Genomic DNA, 16085 nt, shown 5'->3' on the forward strand with positions numbered 1-16085 from the left:
CCAAATTATTTCTCACACTTCTTACAAAAGTATGACTTTGTACAGGATCCTTTACCTATAATATAATACCTTTTATTCTTTATTTTCTCACTTTTCCCAAACATATGTTTTACTTTTAATAGTTATATAATGATGTGGAGGGTTCAAATAAAAAGAATTTTTTGTAAGAAGAAAAAAGAAGAAGTTTCACCAATAAGAATGCTTCATTTTAATTTATTTAATATTTGCATTTAATTTTAATATAAGGGTATATTAGTAAACTTACATAAATCATTAATTTGTATTCTTCCCCTTTAATAACTAACTAAATTAAATTTGTAACTCCTTTTCTAAATATATATACTTTTTCAAATTAAAAAAACAACTTAATTTAAAGTGTAGAATAAATTAATAGTTGTGTAGGATAAATTACGAGTGGTGTAGGATATATTTCGAAGTGTGTAGGATAAATTTCGACTGTATATGACAAAATTCTATAATGTGTATGGTATATGTAGGAAAATTTTTTATATGTGTAATTTTTATAGATTATATGTAGGATAATTAATGATTATTTGACTGATTAATTAAAGAGAGAAAAATTAATAATATGAGTTATAAATGAAATAATATTTTACTAATATGCCCTTTATTCTTTTTTCTTCTCACATTAAATTTTTTCTCAAACGAACCTTCCCCATATATAATGATTTAACTTTTCTCTTGCTCAATCTTAAAACATGGTCTTTGACATGATATTTTACTAAAATTAGGATTTAGTCTTTCAATCATGTTTATGATTTTATCTTTAAACTTCCAACATATGGTTATCATTTCTTCAATTACAAGAATAAAGTTCAAAAATAAATTTTATAGACTCACTCAAGTCAATAGTATATAAAAATGAAGATCTAGGATTAACTATTAGACTTAGTTTGTACAAAATTTTAGAGTAAATATAAATCAATAAGCTACAAAATATTTTTTAGATTCATAAAAGATTTTGGAATTTGTTTGAGTTGGATTTTTGTAACATTCTTAACCAGTTTTTATAAAGATGGTGTTATAAGCCGTGGATGTAGCTCCTAATTGATTGTTCTCGTTCCCAAACACAAGTACCCATCTAATCTCAACAAATAATACCCCATTAATCTGACTGGACCTATTAGCAAGGTTATATAAAAAATTCTTGCTAATCGTCTATAATTTTTTTCTCTATCCACTGCTACTTTGAAGTAGCCTAATGTGTAACAAAGTGGGGTCGGTGATTTCGAAGACATAAATCGACCTTTCTTAAAGAAAGAAACAATTTAGATGGTCCATTAATTGTTATCGAAGTTATCTCATGAATAAAAAACAAACACTTAAGCCTTTCTATTGAAGATTGATTTTGAAAAAGCTTTTGATAATATGCGCTGGTCCTTCCCGGAATTAGTACTGGCACAAATGGGATTTCCTTTAAAATGGCGAGATTAGGTCAGAAGTATTCTCTTCTCAGCTAGATCCTCAGTCCTTGTAAATGGATCATCTGCCTTTAAATTTTAGTGTCAAAAGAGAGTTAGATAGTGTGATCTTTTGTTGTCTTTCTTATTCATTGAAGTCATGGAGGCCTTTTCGAGTATTCCTAGAAAAGCATGTGATTTAGGGGCATTTTGTGGCTTCAAGTCTCCAAACCGGGGTCCAATTCTCTCTCATTTACTATACTCCGATGCTATTGTCATTAGAGCATGGTCGATGGCTAATGCAAAAACCTTAACGAGGTCGTTGCAGGGTTTTTTCTTATGCTTAGGTCTAAAGATAAATATGAAAAAAAAAAATCACATTGCATGCATAGGGGTGAAGCCGTCTGATGTAAATACTACGGTGGGTGTGTTGGGCTGCAAAATGGCTAATACCCCATTCACATATCTTGGCCTTATGATTGGTGCTAATATGAGCCATGTGAATAATTGGAGGTCGGTCATGGAATCTTGTCTCCCGCTTTGGAAGGCCTCATCTTTATTTATTGGAGGTAGGTTGACTTTAATCAAGTAGGAGTTAGAAAGTTTACCAACTTATTACTTTTCGTTATACAAGGCGCTGTGTAAAGTCATTGATGATTTGGAAACAATAAGAAAAAAGTTTTTATGGGGTGAATCCAACTGGAATAAGAAGACCAAAGTCTTTGGAAAATGACGATCATGGGTTGTCACCAAAACAACAGTTGTTAGTTGTTGGTCGATGCTCGCGCAAAAGAGAGGTTTATATGTTGTTTGGAATAACATTGCTCAGCTTGAATCAAAAATATCTTTTGCATGTTTGAATTTGCAAAATATGATTAAAGGATGCTTGGGCTACAAATGTTCGTCGTAGATATGTTTTCCCAAATTTATTTTCCTTGGAAAATAATAAAAGATGTAGGGTGATAGATTAGTATGATGTGTAGGCTTAAAATGTGACTTGGAAATGAAAGTGGAAACGCCCTCCACAATCATCGTTTGAACTAAATGAATTACATTCATTGTTTGAACTAAATGAATTACATTAGTGTACTAATATGTGATAGTTGGATATGGCAGGGTGACAAATCAGGTATCTTTTTGATTATTTAGGTAAAAAAAATACATTCTCCATGGGAGTTGTATCTAGTAGTCTTTTTGTCATAAACCGAAACAACTGGATCCTGCAAAAGTGCAAAATATTGGGATGGAGAACAGAAATGGAACGATTGCCAACTCGGGTAGCTTTGCATAAAAGGAATATTCATGTCCTCTCCCTGTTATGTTCTTTATGTGATGATGCCCCAAAGAAAGTGGACCACATGTTTATCTCATGCTATCTTATGGTTGTAATTTGGCAATGAGTAAGTAGTTGGTGTAATTTTCTCCTTATCTGTGCTTTTGTAACGTTTTAACGTGTGAATCAATGAACAAAAGCAACACCCATAAACACAAGACTTTGCCAAACACACGAGCGACTCTTTTCTTATTAATCTTCGACACACGAACTTTGTCTTAAAGATTTAGAAAAATAAATCTAGACCAGGGTTTATATTACACCATTTACAAGCAAACTTACTCAAATATGAAAACAATAAATTTGAATTTCAAAACATTAAGATAAACTAACTCTATACATTTTTTAATATGACTTGTTAATTCGACTTGGACTCAAAAAACGTGACTCACTAGTTGCCACATTCAATAACTCCGACCCAAGCTCAGTTGGATCCTTTTACTCCATTAGCGTCGACTCAGGCCCCAGTCGCATCGTTTTACCCTGTTAGCGTCGACTTAGGCCCAATTGCATCCTTTTGCTCCATTAGCTTTGACTGAGGCACAACCGCATCGCAACCACTTCCATTAGATTCAACTCAAACTCAAATGAGACCCAAGCCACTTCCATGAGCTATGACCCAACAACTTGACCCCGTTATTCAAAGGCATCCAGCTGCGACTCATACCATGTCGCATCCACCAAGAGCTATGATCCTCAACTCGTCCCCCAGCCGTGACTCATATCTTCGACCGGTCCTCAATCACGACCTCTATTCCTTCCAGTCGCGACTCGTCTCCTCTTTAGTCCATGTTGATTTCAAACACTCCCTCTCAACATCGGCACTCTTTATGCTAATATTCTCACACAGTTCTCGTATCTAGGAATGAGGCGACGTTCGAAGAGAAACCGACAAGGGTGGAGAACATCAAATCACTTGGTTATTTATGAATAAAGAACAGATCAAAATTTACCTTGACCACTTGGAAAGAGTGTGGTAGTTCACTTTCATGTAATTATATATATATAGTGCTTTTCTTTGGTTGTCATGCTCCCACTAGCTATTTTGGCTAGGCGTTTTGTGTTTATAAAAGTTGCCAATCGACCAAAAAAAAAAAAAAAAAGAAAAAAAATGCAAGGTAAAAATCTATATTAAATTAAAATCACTTGTAAGTTGTAACGCTTCTTTCTTCTATAAATATAGGTGCCATGTGATGTCTAACATGCCTACAAACCGCCTTTATACCTGTAATTGTCTTCTTCTCTGTGTATATCTTTTGCCAACACAGACAGTCACTAAAACTGAGCATTCATGACAACAAAAAGCTTCGTGTTATACCTTGTAGCATGTTCCTCCGCCGCCGTCTTAACGGCGGTACTCATCGCCGGTCACGACAGTCACAAAAACAATCATCTAATCAACCATCATTCTCCGAACTCCGGCATTCTTAATTCCGATGATCAAATATGGCCCGTAGGTTCCCAAATTTCATTCTCGTTAGTTCGTTATCGACGTATTGTTTATTAGACCAAGTGATATAGCATAGGAACTCGATTTGTAATATGATGTTCTATAACATCTCTTGTATTTGTGTGTGTTTTTGATGATTTTGGTTTAGGAATTGGCGTTTAATTGGAGAATTATGTTGGCGACATTGATCGGTTTTTTGGGATCTGCGTTTGGAACGGTTGGCGGCGTTGGTGGCGGCGGTATTTTTGTTCCTATGCTTACGTTGGTTGTTGGGTTTGATACTAAATCGGCGGCTGCTCTTTCCAAGTGTATGTAACTAATCCTTGAATCCCTACGTTAATTTAGTTTTTTTTTTTCGTACTTAGAATCTTTTTTTAACAGCAAAGAATACATTGTTATTACTACTAATGCTAAGTTAGACCAATAAATACTAATTATACCTTATCTTCAGAAAGCACGAGCCTCTACCATCCAATTTCTAATCCAACAAGCAATTCGAATTGAGATTTTGCATTTCAATTGAAGTTTGAATATGTGATTTTCTATTCGATTCAAAATTCGAATGCTAATTATACATATATTTTCTTCGAACAACAAATTTTTACACCCAAATACCATGTAAGCTTTCACTTGTAAGGATTTGAAAGCGTATTAATTTATGAGGCAAACCACCATAAAACTAGACCACTAGGTCATGGGGATACAAATTATATATCTATTTAATTAATTTATATTATTATTATTATTATTATTATTATTATTATTATTTTAATATTAGTTTTTTGAGTTAAGTTATATATATCTTTTATTAACCATCACTAGTGCTCTAGTGGTGGCCACGTGTATTTAAGTTCCACCTATGGTGGGCTCGGATGAGTTTTCCCCTCCATGTCTCAAGTTCGAGTTTCGGTATAGAGGTTTCTCATTGAGGGGTTTAAGTTGGGGATCTATTGTGCGAGGTGGCTCTCTAGCGCGGACCCGGTTAAGACAACGTCTGCTAGACCTCCCGACATTCACGAATAATTCACACTTTTAAAAAAAATATCTTTTATTAATTTGAATTGAACCAACTCAAATTGGAGCCAGTTGAATTCATATCGGCTATTTCGAATAACATGAGCTGATTAGCTTAAGTACCTCAAAATTCGATTCGTTAAACCCATCTGTTAAAATCTGATTTGATTTCGTTAAAGAATGCTGGTGTTTACTGTGTAATGTGTGATTTGTGAATTAGGTATGATAATGGGGGCATCAGCATCATCATTTTGGTACAATTTGAGAGTACAACATCCATGCAGAGAAGTACCAATTTTGGATTATGATTTGGCACTCTTGTTTCAGCCTATGCTTATGCTTGGAATCACACTTGGTGTTGCTCTTAGTGTTGTTTTTCCTTATTGGCTCATCACTGTTCTCATCATCATCCTATTCTTAGGTAACCCCAATTTCCCCTTTATTACTCATTTTAAATTTGCGTAAATTACTATTGAAACTGATTGAACTGTCCGGACTAAAACAAAATCGACAGTTCATAATTAGATGGTTTTTTTTGAACGACAATTTTTTTTATTTCTTGCTGTCTGTGGGACTTAAACCCAAGACTTCTCCCTCCGAAAGTGTTTAAAGGCTTTGTCTTTTCCAATTAGATGGTTTAACAGTTTAAGGGGCTGTTTGGTAGCCTCTTAATGACCATTCAGATGCTACATCTTAATGGTTTAAAACCTCTGAATGAATAAGAGGTAACCTCAAGTCTGAATGGTTAAAGAGGTAACCTCTGAATGGTAAATCATCACATGTCATATTCTTCTACCTTCTCATTGATAAAATTCTTAATGGTTCCATTAAGAGGTAGCCTCTTAATGACCATTCGGAGGCTACCAAACAACCCCTAAAACTTGAAAGGCTGTTTCACCTTTTAAAGTTGGAATATGAATTTACATATATGTATTATATATTAACATATATTAATGAATTATCTTATATTATTTTAAATACTTAAAAAAATGGTTGGATCTGACAAACCATAAATTAAATTGGTTTGTGTGGTCCAAGTGACTCAGCAAATCGTTCAAAGACAACTAAACTTGGTGTAACGAGGTTGATCTTATCTCCCCTAACAATAAGAATAATATAGTTATTTTAGGTACTAATGTGCACTTTTAAACTCACAAGACAACAAGTTAATATCTGTTTTATTGTCAAGTAGCTAACCCATTAAGAAACCAAGATCTCTATATTTGTTGTTTGATGTGCATTTGTTTATTGACCTCATGTTCTTTCTCCACTATTTAAAATATAACTTTTAATATTGTTATTTTTAAGTTAAGGTGTTATTTATTTTAATAATTAATATAAGTTTAAATACATAGTTTGTTCAGTTTTTATATTTTAGGATAAATTACTTTTTGAGTCCCTGTGTTTTAGTGGTTTTAACTAGTTGAGTCCAAAAGCAAAAAGTTTAACGACCTGAGTCTCTATAAGCATTTTCTTTAACCATTTGAGTCATTTTAAGTCCAAATTTTAACCTTTTGAGTCCAATTTTTTGGACTCAAATCGTTATAAAATGAACAAAATTGGATTCAAATGGTTAAAGAAAATGCTTATAAGGACTCAGGTCATTAAATTTTTTGATTTTGTACTCAAATTGCTAAAACCACTAAAACACAGGGACTCAAAAAGTAATTTACTCTATATTTTAAAATAAACTTAACTGAAAACTCAGTTAAAGTAAACATATAATATTTTTTTAAACATGTAACAATATTCTTACAAAAATAGCACCACATTTTTTTGTCACGGGCATATCAAAGTTACCTTTTTGCCGTTATTATACTCCAAAAATGCCCATAACATTGGATACCTTGATTTTGTCGTCATGAGTTGTTTCATATGTGACACGTTTATTACATACCTGTTTCAATTATCCTTTTATAAATCATCAAAATCAATCACATAAAATATTTTTACATAGTGATTAATATTAATAAAATATAATGAAGGTTTGAAAGAGAGTGGATATATAGACTGCTATATAACCGTCTTATGCTTCGTTTTAAAACTAAAATATACAAGTCTTTATATTATGCGTCATATTCAAAACTAAAATATACAAGTCTTTTATGTGTTTCATTTACTCGTATCAAAACATTTCCATAGGGACTTCTTCAAGGTCTTTCTTTAGGGGCATTGAAATGTGGAAGGAAGAATCGATACTGAAGGTGAGGCTCTATATGTTTGCAAATTAACACACATTTGTTTTTTTTATTTGGAATTTTAGCCTTTTAACTTCATCTTTATAATCACTATTTGTTCTTACATATTTGATCATGATGCAGAAAGAAATGGCTAAATCGCAAGAAACGTTTGCCAATTCTCGAGGAGAACGTAAGTTTCATAAATATTTCTTGTTTCGCAGGCAATGAATCATAAAATTTCATCGACGAAACATTCATTGCTTATCCATCAGTGAAGAGACCAACCTTTGGTGAAATCCTATAGGAAATCCGGTCATTGGTAAATACTTCACTCATGGGTGAACGATGGATATTTATCGACAGATCACTGATGATTGCTTCACTGATGGAGATTCGTTGTGAATATTTTTTGTCCCGTAAAAGTTTGTTTTCTAGCAGTGGTCATACATGTTTTTGATAATGTGTTACCTTGTTTTGTATACAGTTTTAATAGACACTTTAGATCCTTTGATTCCAAAAGAAAAGAAAACTCAAAAGGTGAGCATTGACCGGTTTAGCTTCTTAAGTTTTGATCTTTTTTTAATCTACAAACCTCTTTATAATTTATAAACATTTTTCCTATTAACATTCGCAGGAGGTATTTATGTTTAACTTAAGGTGGAAGAAGCTTATGCTTCTGGTAGCTGTATGGGCTGCCTTTCTAGTTCTTCAAGTCATCAAGGTATGTTGACTTGAGAAAGTGTAAATTGTATTTTTTTTTCCTATGAATTTAGGACAATATATTTCCTATTTTATATCAAAAGTCTCTTAATCAGATTTTGACAAATTCAAACCCATGAACTTATTTAAAATACATATGTAGTTGTAAAATTAAAAAGAGTAACTTCTTATCTTTTTAGCTAGTCAAAATATATTTGTAAAATTCTATCGTGGCTGTTTATTATATATAATCTGGTACATCCATGTCGATAAAATAGTCTACGTAGTCTCTATGTATGTAATAATAATTTTAGTAATTGGCGTTTATCGTCGATTTCATCAATATGTTTGTGACTTCAATATGAAAAAGTTGGATTTATTAAATTTTTTAATAACTTAATATGAAAAAGTTGGATTTATTAAGTTTTTTAATAAGAAAATATTAAGAGTAAACTTCCGTTTTGCTTCATGTGGTTTGGTTACTTTAACGATTTTGCTTCAAACCTTTAAAAATAGCCATTTTACTCCCCGATGTTTCGGTTTTTTTGCCAGTTTGCTCCCCGCCTCTAACTCCATCCAAATTGTTTGTTTTTCCATTTTGCTCCCCGCAGGGAGCAAACTGGCAACAAAACCAAAACATTAGGGAGTAAAATGACTATTTTTAAAGGTTTGAGGCAAAACTGTGAAAGTGACCAAACCAAAAGGAGCAAAACGGATGTTTACTCAAATATTAATTTCTTTTTGTCATTGACACTAGATTTGATTGAATACTGATAATGAATACTAAAATAATTCATTGAATAGTAATCATGTACTTTTGCCAAAAATGGAAACATTTATAATCATGATTCATGAAGGTCTGGTCTATTCGCACACGCTCTTGGTCTATTTAAACACCTCAAAGCGCCCCGCTATGGCCAAAGTGGGGCGCTTTGGTGTAAAGTCAACAGACAAGGTCTGACAGGTTCAGTCCTTGTCTGTTGACTTTACATCAAAGCGCCCCGCTTTGGCCTAAGCTGGGCGCTTTGGTTTTTTTTTTTTTCAAAACGCCCCGCTTTGGCCTAAGCTGGGCGCTTTAGTTTTTTTTTTTTTTTTTTTTTTTTTTTTTTACATTTTGGGCGTATTTTTGACTGGTGACTGGTCTACGTTTAAGTTCAAATTTTACATTTTTGGTCCAAATTTTACAATATTTAATTTGTTTGTGCACATATATCTAAAGGTGAAGTCTCATCTCAATATTTAATTTGTTGAGGCATCTCACTGTCATGTACAACCCTTTCCAACTCTTTGACTAGTCCCATCCGTGCTATAGTATACATTTAGCAGTTCTTGTGGGCTCCACAATGCCACTTGCCACAATGAAATATAGTATACATTAGGGTGTAGGGAGTGGTTAGACACTTGAAAGTGGTAAACTTCAAAATTAACCAATGAGAGTGTGCCACGTCATTCAGTCATAAGTGTTTAAACTATGGTAGCGTTTGGTATGAAGGAATAGATGGTGGAATGGAATGGATCATTCTGATGGAATAAAAAGAAACATGTTTGGTTATCATGTGGTAATGGAATAGAGCATTCCAAAGGAATGTAACTCTTTCCATATATAACAATTTCTATTCCTTGTCTTTTTTTGTCTATCAAATTGTACAAAGTAATAATTCATTTTATTATACGTAACCAAACATCATTCTATTCACATATAAGTAACCAAACATCACAATGGAATGGAATGATCCATTTCATTCCATTGTCCATTCCATTACCTCGTTCATTCCATTCCCTCATTCATTCCATTACCACATACCAAACAGACCCTATGTTGAAAAGGGTTGGCAATGGTTAGACACTTGGTGAAGTGGTAAACTTTTTTTAAAAAAAAGGTGTGATTGGTTAAAGATGGCATGGACCCCACTACCGACGGAGCTTAAATGAGTTCTTGTTAACATTTTTTGAAAACAAAATTCATCTATAATGCCGAAACGAAAAATTAATATGTTTGAAATATAACTGCTAGCTATATTTGACTAATATAGTAAGATGATAGCTAGATAGTAGAGGTGAGGGTCCATGAATGACACTACAAGAAATTTTGTCTGACAAGTCGACTAGGGGGTCGGAAACGTATATACCCAAAAATTTCTATACGAAATACATACTCTCCACTACTGAACGAAAAGTTAAATGTGTTTAATAATATTGACGTTAATTCTTTTACAATCCAAAAGTACGTTTGTGTTTGTTCAATATATGCGTTACATCACGTTAAAAACCGAATGTCACCGACACGACCCAATCAGATTCAATACGCACTTGTACGACCCAAAATGACAATATACATCATAATACTACAATTAATGAAAAAATACGTCATATACATGTACGGTAGGCGGCTGATACACATAAAACTACTCATAGGAGTACTTGTGCTTTCAAATCAAAATGATACGATATAATGGAATACGACATCACACGTAATCGATTTGATTCGGAACTTGCAGTATAGTCCATATATATTAAAAAATGATGTATAATGGAAAAAGCGTAAAATTTAGGCTATTATCGACGCGTTTGTGAATTAAAAACAATTTTAAAAAATTAAAAAAAGACCCTAGGCGCTGCGCTTTGGCCTAAGAGGGGCGCTTTGCCCCAAAATGTAAAAAAAAAAAAAAAAAAAAAAAAAAAAAAAAAACCAAAGCGCCCAGCTTAGGCCAAAGCGGGGCGCTTTGATGTAAAGCAACAGACAAGGTCTGACCGGTTCAGACCTTGTCTGTTGACTTTACACCAAAGCGCCCCTCTTTGGCCATAGCGGGGCGCTTTGGGGTGTGAAAATAATTTTGGCCGTGTGTGATTAGCATGATCCTTCATGAAACTCCCAAAATAGAATATTCTTGCAATTTTTCCCAACTTTTTTGTATCATCTACAGAATGATTTAGTGGCTTGCAGTACATGGTACTGGGTATTCACAGTTGCACAGGTACATTGTACTTTCAAAATACCTTGCACCTTCTTGTTGTACCGTACAAGCCCCTAATGCATAAATTTCATTTTACTTTTTTCAGTTCCCTGCAACCCTAGCAGTGTTTGGGTTCGAGTGTGTTAAGTTGTATAAAGAAAGCAAAAAGAGAAAAAGCTTGGGGAACACAGAATCTGTTTGTGAGGCCACAATTAACTGGACAGTGCCCAACCTTATATTCTGTGCTCTTTGTGGGATCTTGGGCGGCACCGTTGGCGGTCTTTTGGGGTCCGGTGGTGGCTTTATTCTCGGCCCACTCTTACTAGAGATCGGTGTCATACCACAGGTGCGTAAGACATGTCACGTTACATATGTTACATAAAATGATTATTGTCACATCTTGGAACATGATGCTTTTTATGTTTTTTTTTTTGTTTTGCATAGGTGGCGAGTGCGACAGCTACGTTTGTGATGATGTTTTCATCGTCCTTATCCGTGGTTGAGTTTTATTTGCTCAAGCGGTTTCCTATCCCTTATGGTATATTCCCCATCTATACGGTTGACAATATGGTCAGGTCAGGTCGAGTAATGGGTCATACTGGACATATCCCGGATAATGTAAATGTGTTTTCATTTTTGCAGCATTATACCTAATGTCGGTATCGGTTTTAGCTGGTTTTTGGGGTCAATTCTTTGTTAGAAAACTAGTTGTGTTTCTAAAGAGGGCTTCCATCATTGTCTTCATTCTTTCTGCTGTCATCTTTGCCAGTGCTCTTACAATGGGTAATTAACTTTCTAAAGCCTTTTAAGTTGTGCATTATGATTTTGAAGTTGTACGTTACGCTTATGAAGTTGTACTCACATGCACAGGGGTTATTGGTATTGAGCAAAGCATCAGGATGATCCACAATCATGAATTCATGGGGTTTCTTGATTTTTGTAGCAACCAATAAAATGTTTAATATTGCTCAAACGAAGTATATTAATAGTTATGGCATTTCTTCATGTACAAGTTTTGTTAAAGCCATTTGTTGAGAGGGGCTTTAGTTAGGCCAATGTCACTGTAACTTGGCATATCAACCCTCAATGAATGCAGTTGTTATTCGGGTTTACGAATGAGTATCGGATCTTTGGGGTCGAATAAAGAAAGGTAGTTACTACGTTCATGAGCGGAGGATAATGGAGGCCCGGGGGTGCGTAGTGTTAATTTTACTGAAAATTTGTTTTCTTATAGTGTAAAATATTGAATTTTTAAGAGTTTGGCCTCCACTGATTTAGATTTTTAGAGTCCAGCCCCCACCGAGTTTCGTTCAAGCTCCGCTAGCGTTAACATCATCATGAAACAACATGACCCTATCTAGTGCTCGTTTGTTTGCGAGTTCAAATGCTTTTGAAGGATTTTGTCTAATGACTTGGAATTTGATTTAGAATTGAAAGTATTCCCAAGGATTTGGAATTTAAAGTAATTAGCATCTATATATCAAAGGAATTGAATTATAATGAATTTGGGGTGACAAACCAATCATAAAGAAGTTAAAACTCTACAAAGTGTCGTTGCCGCCTGACCACTCTTTCGACGCCCCCCACCCACGGGGATGGTTGGGTAGAGACAACGACGAGGTGGTTGGTGGTGATGGCGTGCGGGGTGGCCGATAGCGGATGTGGTGATGGGAGATTCCATTTCCTTTGGTCGAAGTCCTTCACATTGTGGCCAAATAGTTGAATTCCTTTACATAAAGGAATTTGAGAAAATTAATTCGAAATTGAATTTCAATTCAAGCCAGGATTCATTTCCCAACCAAACACAATAAGAATGGAAGTAATCATGATTTCACTTCTAACAAATTCTATAAATCAAACACATTAAGGGATTCTAATTCCATGAAATCAAACACATAATGTACCAAGACACTAACAAGTAACAGCACGCTAGAGTAGCCCAATAGCAAAAGCTCAGAAGGGAGAACCATGTTGTTAGCCCAACAGAACCAGTCCTAACCATTGGATAAACTAAAGCCCAAAAATAAAAAAAAAATAAATAAACATTGTTCTTTGGGTTTTATAACTCTACCTAATTGACAAACATGTCTCTTCGGGGCTTTAAGGGTATCGAATTTTTAGGTTGTTTTGAGTATATTCCAAAAGATAATAAATTAACTTTCTAATTGTGGTCATATTTTTAGTGGCATTCAGAATTTTCGTCACAACAAACAACTGTCACCAAAAGTAATAGGTAGAAACAAAATGTTACTAAAGGGACATGGTGTGGTTACCACATACACATCCATCTTTGTCAAAAAGAAATTAAATCCCTCAAAACACTATATAAAATCAAACCCATGTGATAGATTGATAGTCTTCCAATATAAGGGATGATGGGTTTTATTCGATTGGGCCTAGTTTGTGTTTTGGGCTTGGTTTTGTCCAGCTCAGTAGAATAATGGGTCTTATACCCACGTGTGTTTAAAAGGTCCAGGTTATTTGTTTTTGATCGAGTCTTTTGCTGTGTGCGAGTCTTAGGGTTTGTTACGTCTTTTCTGATTACCGTTGTAGTGCAGGCTATTTATAACCAGTTTGCTTATTGAATATATCATCGTGAAGTTTATGTGTTTACTGTGATATTTACTTGAGCTCTTTCAAGTGGTATCAGAGCACAACTACAGAGAGAGATAGAGAGATCACTTTCACGAGAGAAAAAAAAAAGAGGGAAAGCGATGGCTGAGGAATCGAGCAACTTTCAAGCAGTGAGTGTACCAAAGTTTGATGGGGACTACGATCACTGGAGTCTAGTCATGGAGAACCTTCTCAGGTCGAAGGAATTCTGGACAGTGGTCGAAGAAGGGTACACGGCACCAAGACAAGGGGTAGAGTTGACACCAGCCCAACGTACAAGTGACAATGCTAGGCGACTTCTAGATTTGAAGGCTCGAAACTATCTGTTTCAGTCAATTGACAAACATATCTTGAAGACAATTACCCAGAAGAACTCCGCAAAGCAGATCTGGGATGCAATGAAGATCAGGTATCAAGGGAACGCAAGGGTTAAGCGAGCGCAACTGCAGCGACTCAGAAGGGAGTTTGAAACCCTTGAAATGAAGGTTGGTGAGTCTGTCACTGATTATTTTAGTAGAGTTATGGTAATAGCAAATGACATGAGAGTCTGTGGTGAAGACATGTCCGATGTGAAGATAGTAGAGAAGATCCTTAGGACGATGACTGAAAATTTCAATTTTGTGGTGTGTACAATTGAAGAATCTAAGAATCTAGATGAGATGACAGTGGATGAATTGCAAAGTTCCTTACTTGTGCATGAACAGAAGCTTGTACGTAAGCTTCCAGAGGAACAAGTATTGAAAACTGATGTCGAATCATTTAGTGGTAGAGGTCGAGGACGTGGTAGGTTCAGTTCCAACCGTGGTAGGGGACGAGGAAGAGGCCGAGGTTCGTTTGATAAGGCAGCAGTCGAGTGTTACAAATGTCACCAACTGGGGCATTTTCAATATGAATGTCCCCCAGTGATCGGTCAGCAAACTATGCCGAGCATGATGAAAATGACGAATTACTTTTGATGGCCATGGTGGATAGCGCAAAGACAGAGAAAGAAGGTACTTGGTTTCTTGACTTGGCTTGTTCTAATCACATGACGGGGGGAAGAGAATGGTTTGTTAAGTTAGATGAAACATACACGCATACAGTGAGGCTCGGAAATGACTACCGGCTAAAAGTGAAGGGGCTGGGTGAAATACGGATTAGTGTGGACGGTATAATTCAGGTAATCACTAATGTTTACTATATACCTGAGCTCACATCTAATCTCCTAAGTATTGGTCAACTGCAAGAAAAAGGGGTCACATTTGTGGTACAAGAAGGGTTGTGTAAGGTTTATCACCCTCAAAAGGGTTTAATTGTTTCTGCCAAAATGACAAGAAATAGGATGTTCCCTGTGCATGCCATATCAAAACCTTATTCATCAACTTGCTTTCAAGTTGGTGCAAGTGACACTAACATATGGCATCGAAGGTTTGCACATGTGAACCACAAAGCACTTAGAACCATGCAGTATAGACAAATGGTCAAAGGTATGGCAAAGGTGGCAGAGAAGACAAAGGTGTGTGAGACGTGTGTTATGGGAAAGCAACAAAGGGATGTAATTCCAAAGAACAGCAATTGGCGTGCAACCGAGAGACTGCAACTCATCCATACAGATCTGTGTGGTCCAATCACGCCATCATCTCAAATGGGTAAACGTTATGTTCTAGTTTTTATTGATGATTATACTCGGAAAACTTGGGTGTACGTTTTGGCATATAAAGGAGAAACCTTCGAAGCGTTCACACGCTTCAAAGCTATGGTAGAGACTGAAACCGGAGCCAAGATAAAATGCCTTCGAAGTGATAGAGGAGGGGAGTTTACGTCGAAGGAATTCAGTGAATTTTGTGAAGTTCATGGCATCAAAAGACAACTAACGGCTGCTTACACTCCTCAACAAAACGGAGTGGCGGAACGCCGGAATCGTACTATCATGAACATGGTGCGTTGTCTTTTAGTAGAGAAATCAATGCCAAAGTACCTATGGGCTGAAGCAACCAAATGGGCGTGTCATGTATTAAATCGATGCATTAGTCGAAGCCTAGATAATCAAGTGCCAGAAGAGCTTTGGTCCGGAATTAAACCAACAGTCGATTACTTTCGAGTGTTTGGTTGTATTGGCTATGTTCACATACCTTCACAGTTGAGAACTAAACTTGATGATAAAAGTCACAAGTGTGTTCTCCTTGGAGTTAGCTCGGAATCAAAGGCCTACAGATTGTTTGATCCTATTCAAAAGAAGATTGTTGTTAGCCGTGATGTTGTCTTTGATGAGGATGCTAAATGGGACTGGAATGAAAAGGATTTGGAAGTGAAAGACTTGGTTGTTGGTAATGAGAAAGAAGTCAGCAGTACAACAGTGATCGTAGAAGATGCAAGCTCACCGGTTCAAGTTCCAGAAACTACAATTGATGCACATCACTCCAATGATGCAGGAATTGGCAC

At 35.5% G+C, this 16085-nt stretch overlaps 1 protein-coding gene across 1 annotated transcript; it reads left to right on the forward strand.

The window, feature by feature from the left end:
• Positions 1 to 3948: 3948 nt before the first annotated feature.
• Positions 3949 to 12211, forward strand: LOC110891329 (sulfite exporter TauE/SafE family protein 4). Its single transcript, XM_022139017.2, has 12 exons — positions 3949 to 4207; positions 4353 to 4512; positions 5439 to 5639; positions 7361 to 7422; positions 7540 to 7588; positions 7883 to 7935; positions 8033 to 8119; positions 11022 to 11072; positions 11158 to 11397; positions 11496 to 11589; positions 11694 to 11834; positions 11922 to 12211. The coding sequence occupies exons 1-12, from the start codon at positions 4046 to 4048 to the stop codon at positions 12002 to 12004; spliced, it is 1383 nt and encodes a 460-aa protein (XP_021994709.1). The 5' UTR covers positions 3949 to 4045; the 3' UTR covers positions 12005 to 12211.
• Positions 12212 to 16085: the final 3874 nt, after the last annotated feature.

Source organism: Helianthus annuus, chromosome 11 (genome assembly GCF_002127325.2).
Source record: "Helianthus annuus cultivar XRQ/B chromosome 11, HanXRQr2.0-SUNRISE, whole genome shotgun sequence".
Classification (NCBI taxonomy): domain Eukaryota; kingdom Viridiplantae; phylum Streptophyta; class Magnoliopsida; order Asterales; family Asteraceae; genus Helianthus; species Helianthus annuus.

Coding starts and splice junctions, on each gene's coding strand:
- LOC110891329 (XM_022139017.2), top strand. CDS start 4,046: ATGACAACAAAAAGCTTCGTGTTATACCTTGTAGCATGTTCCTCCGCC. Junction 7,589..7,882: donor TGCCAATTCTCGAGGAGAAC/GTAAGTTTCATA, acceptor TTTTGTATACAG/TTTTAATAGACACTTTAGAT. Junction 8,120..11,021: donor TAGTTCTTCAAGTCATCAAG/GTATGTTGACTT, acceptor TATCATCTACAG/AATGATTTAGTGGCTTGCAG.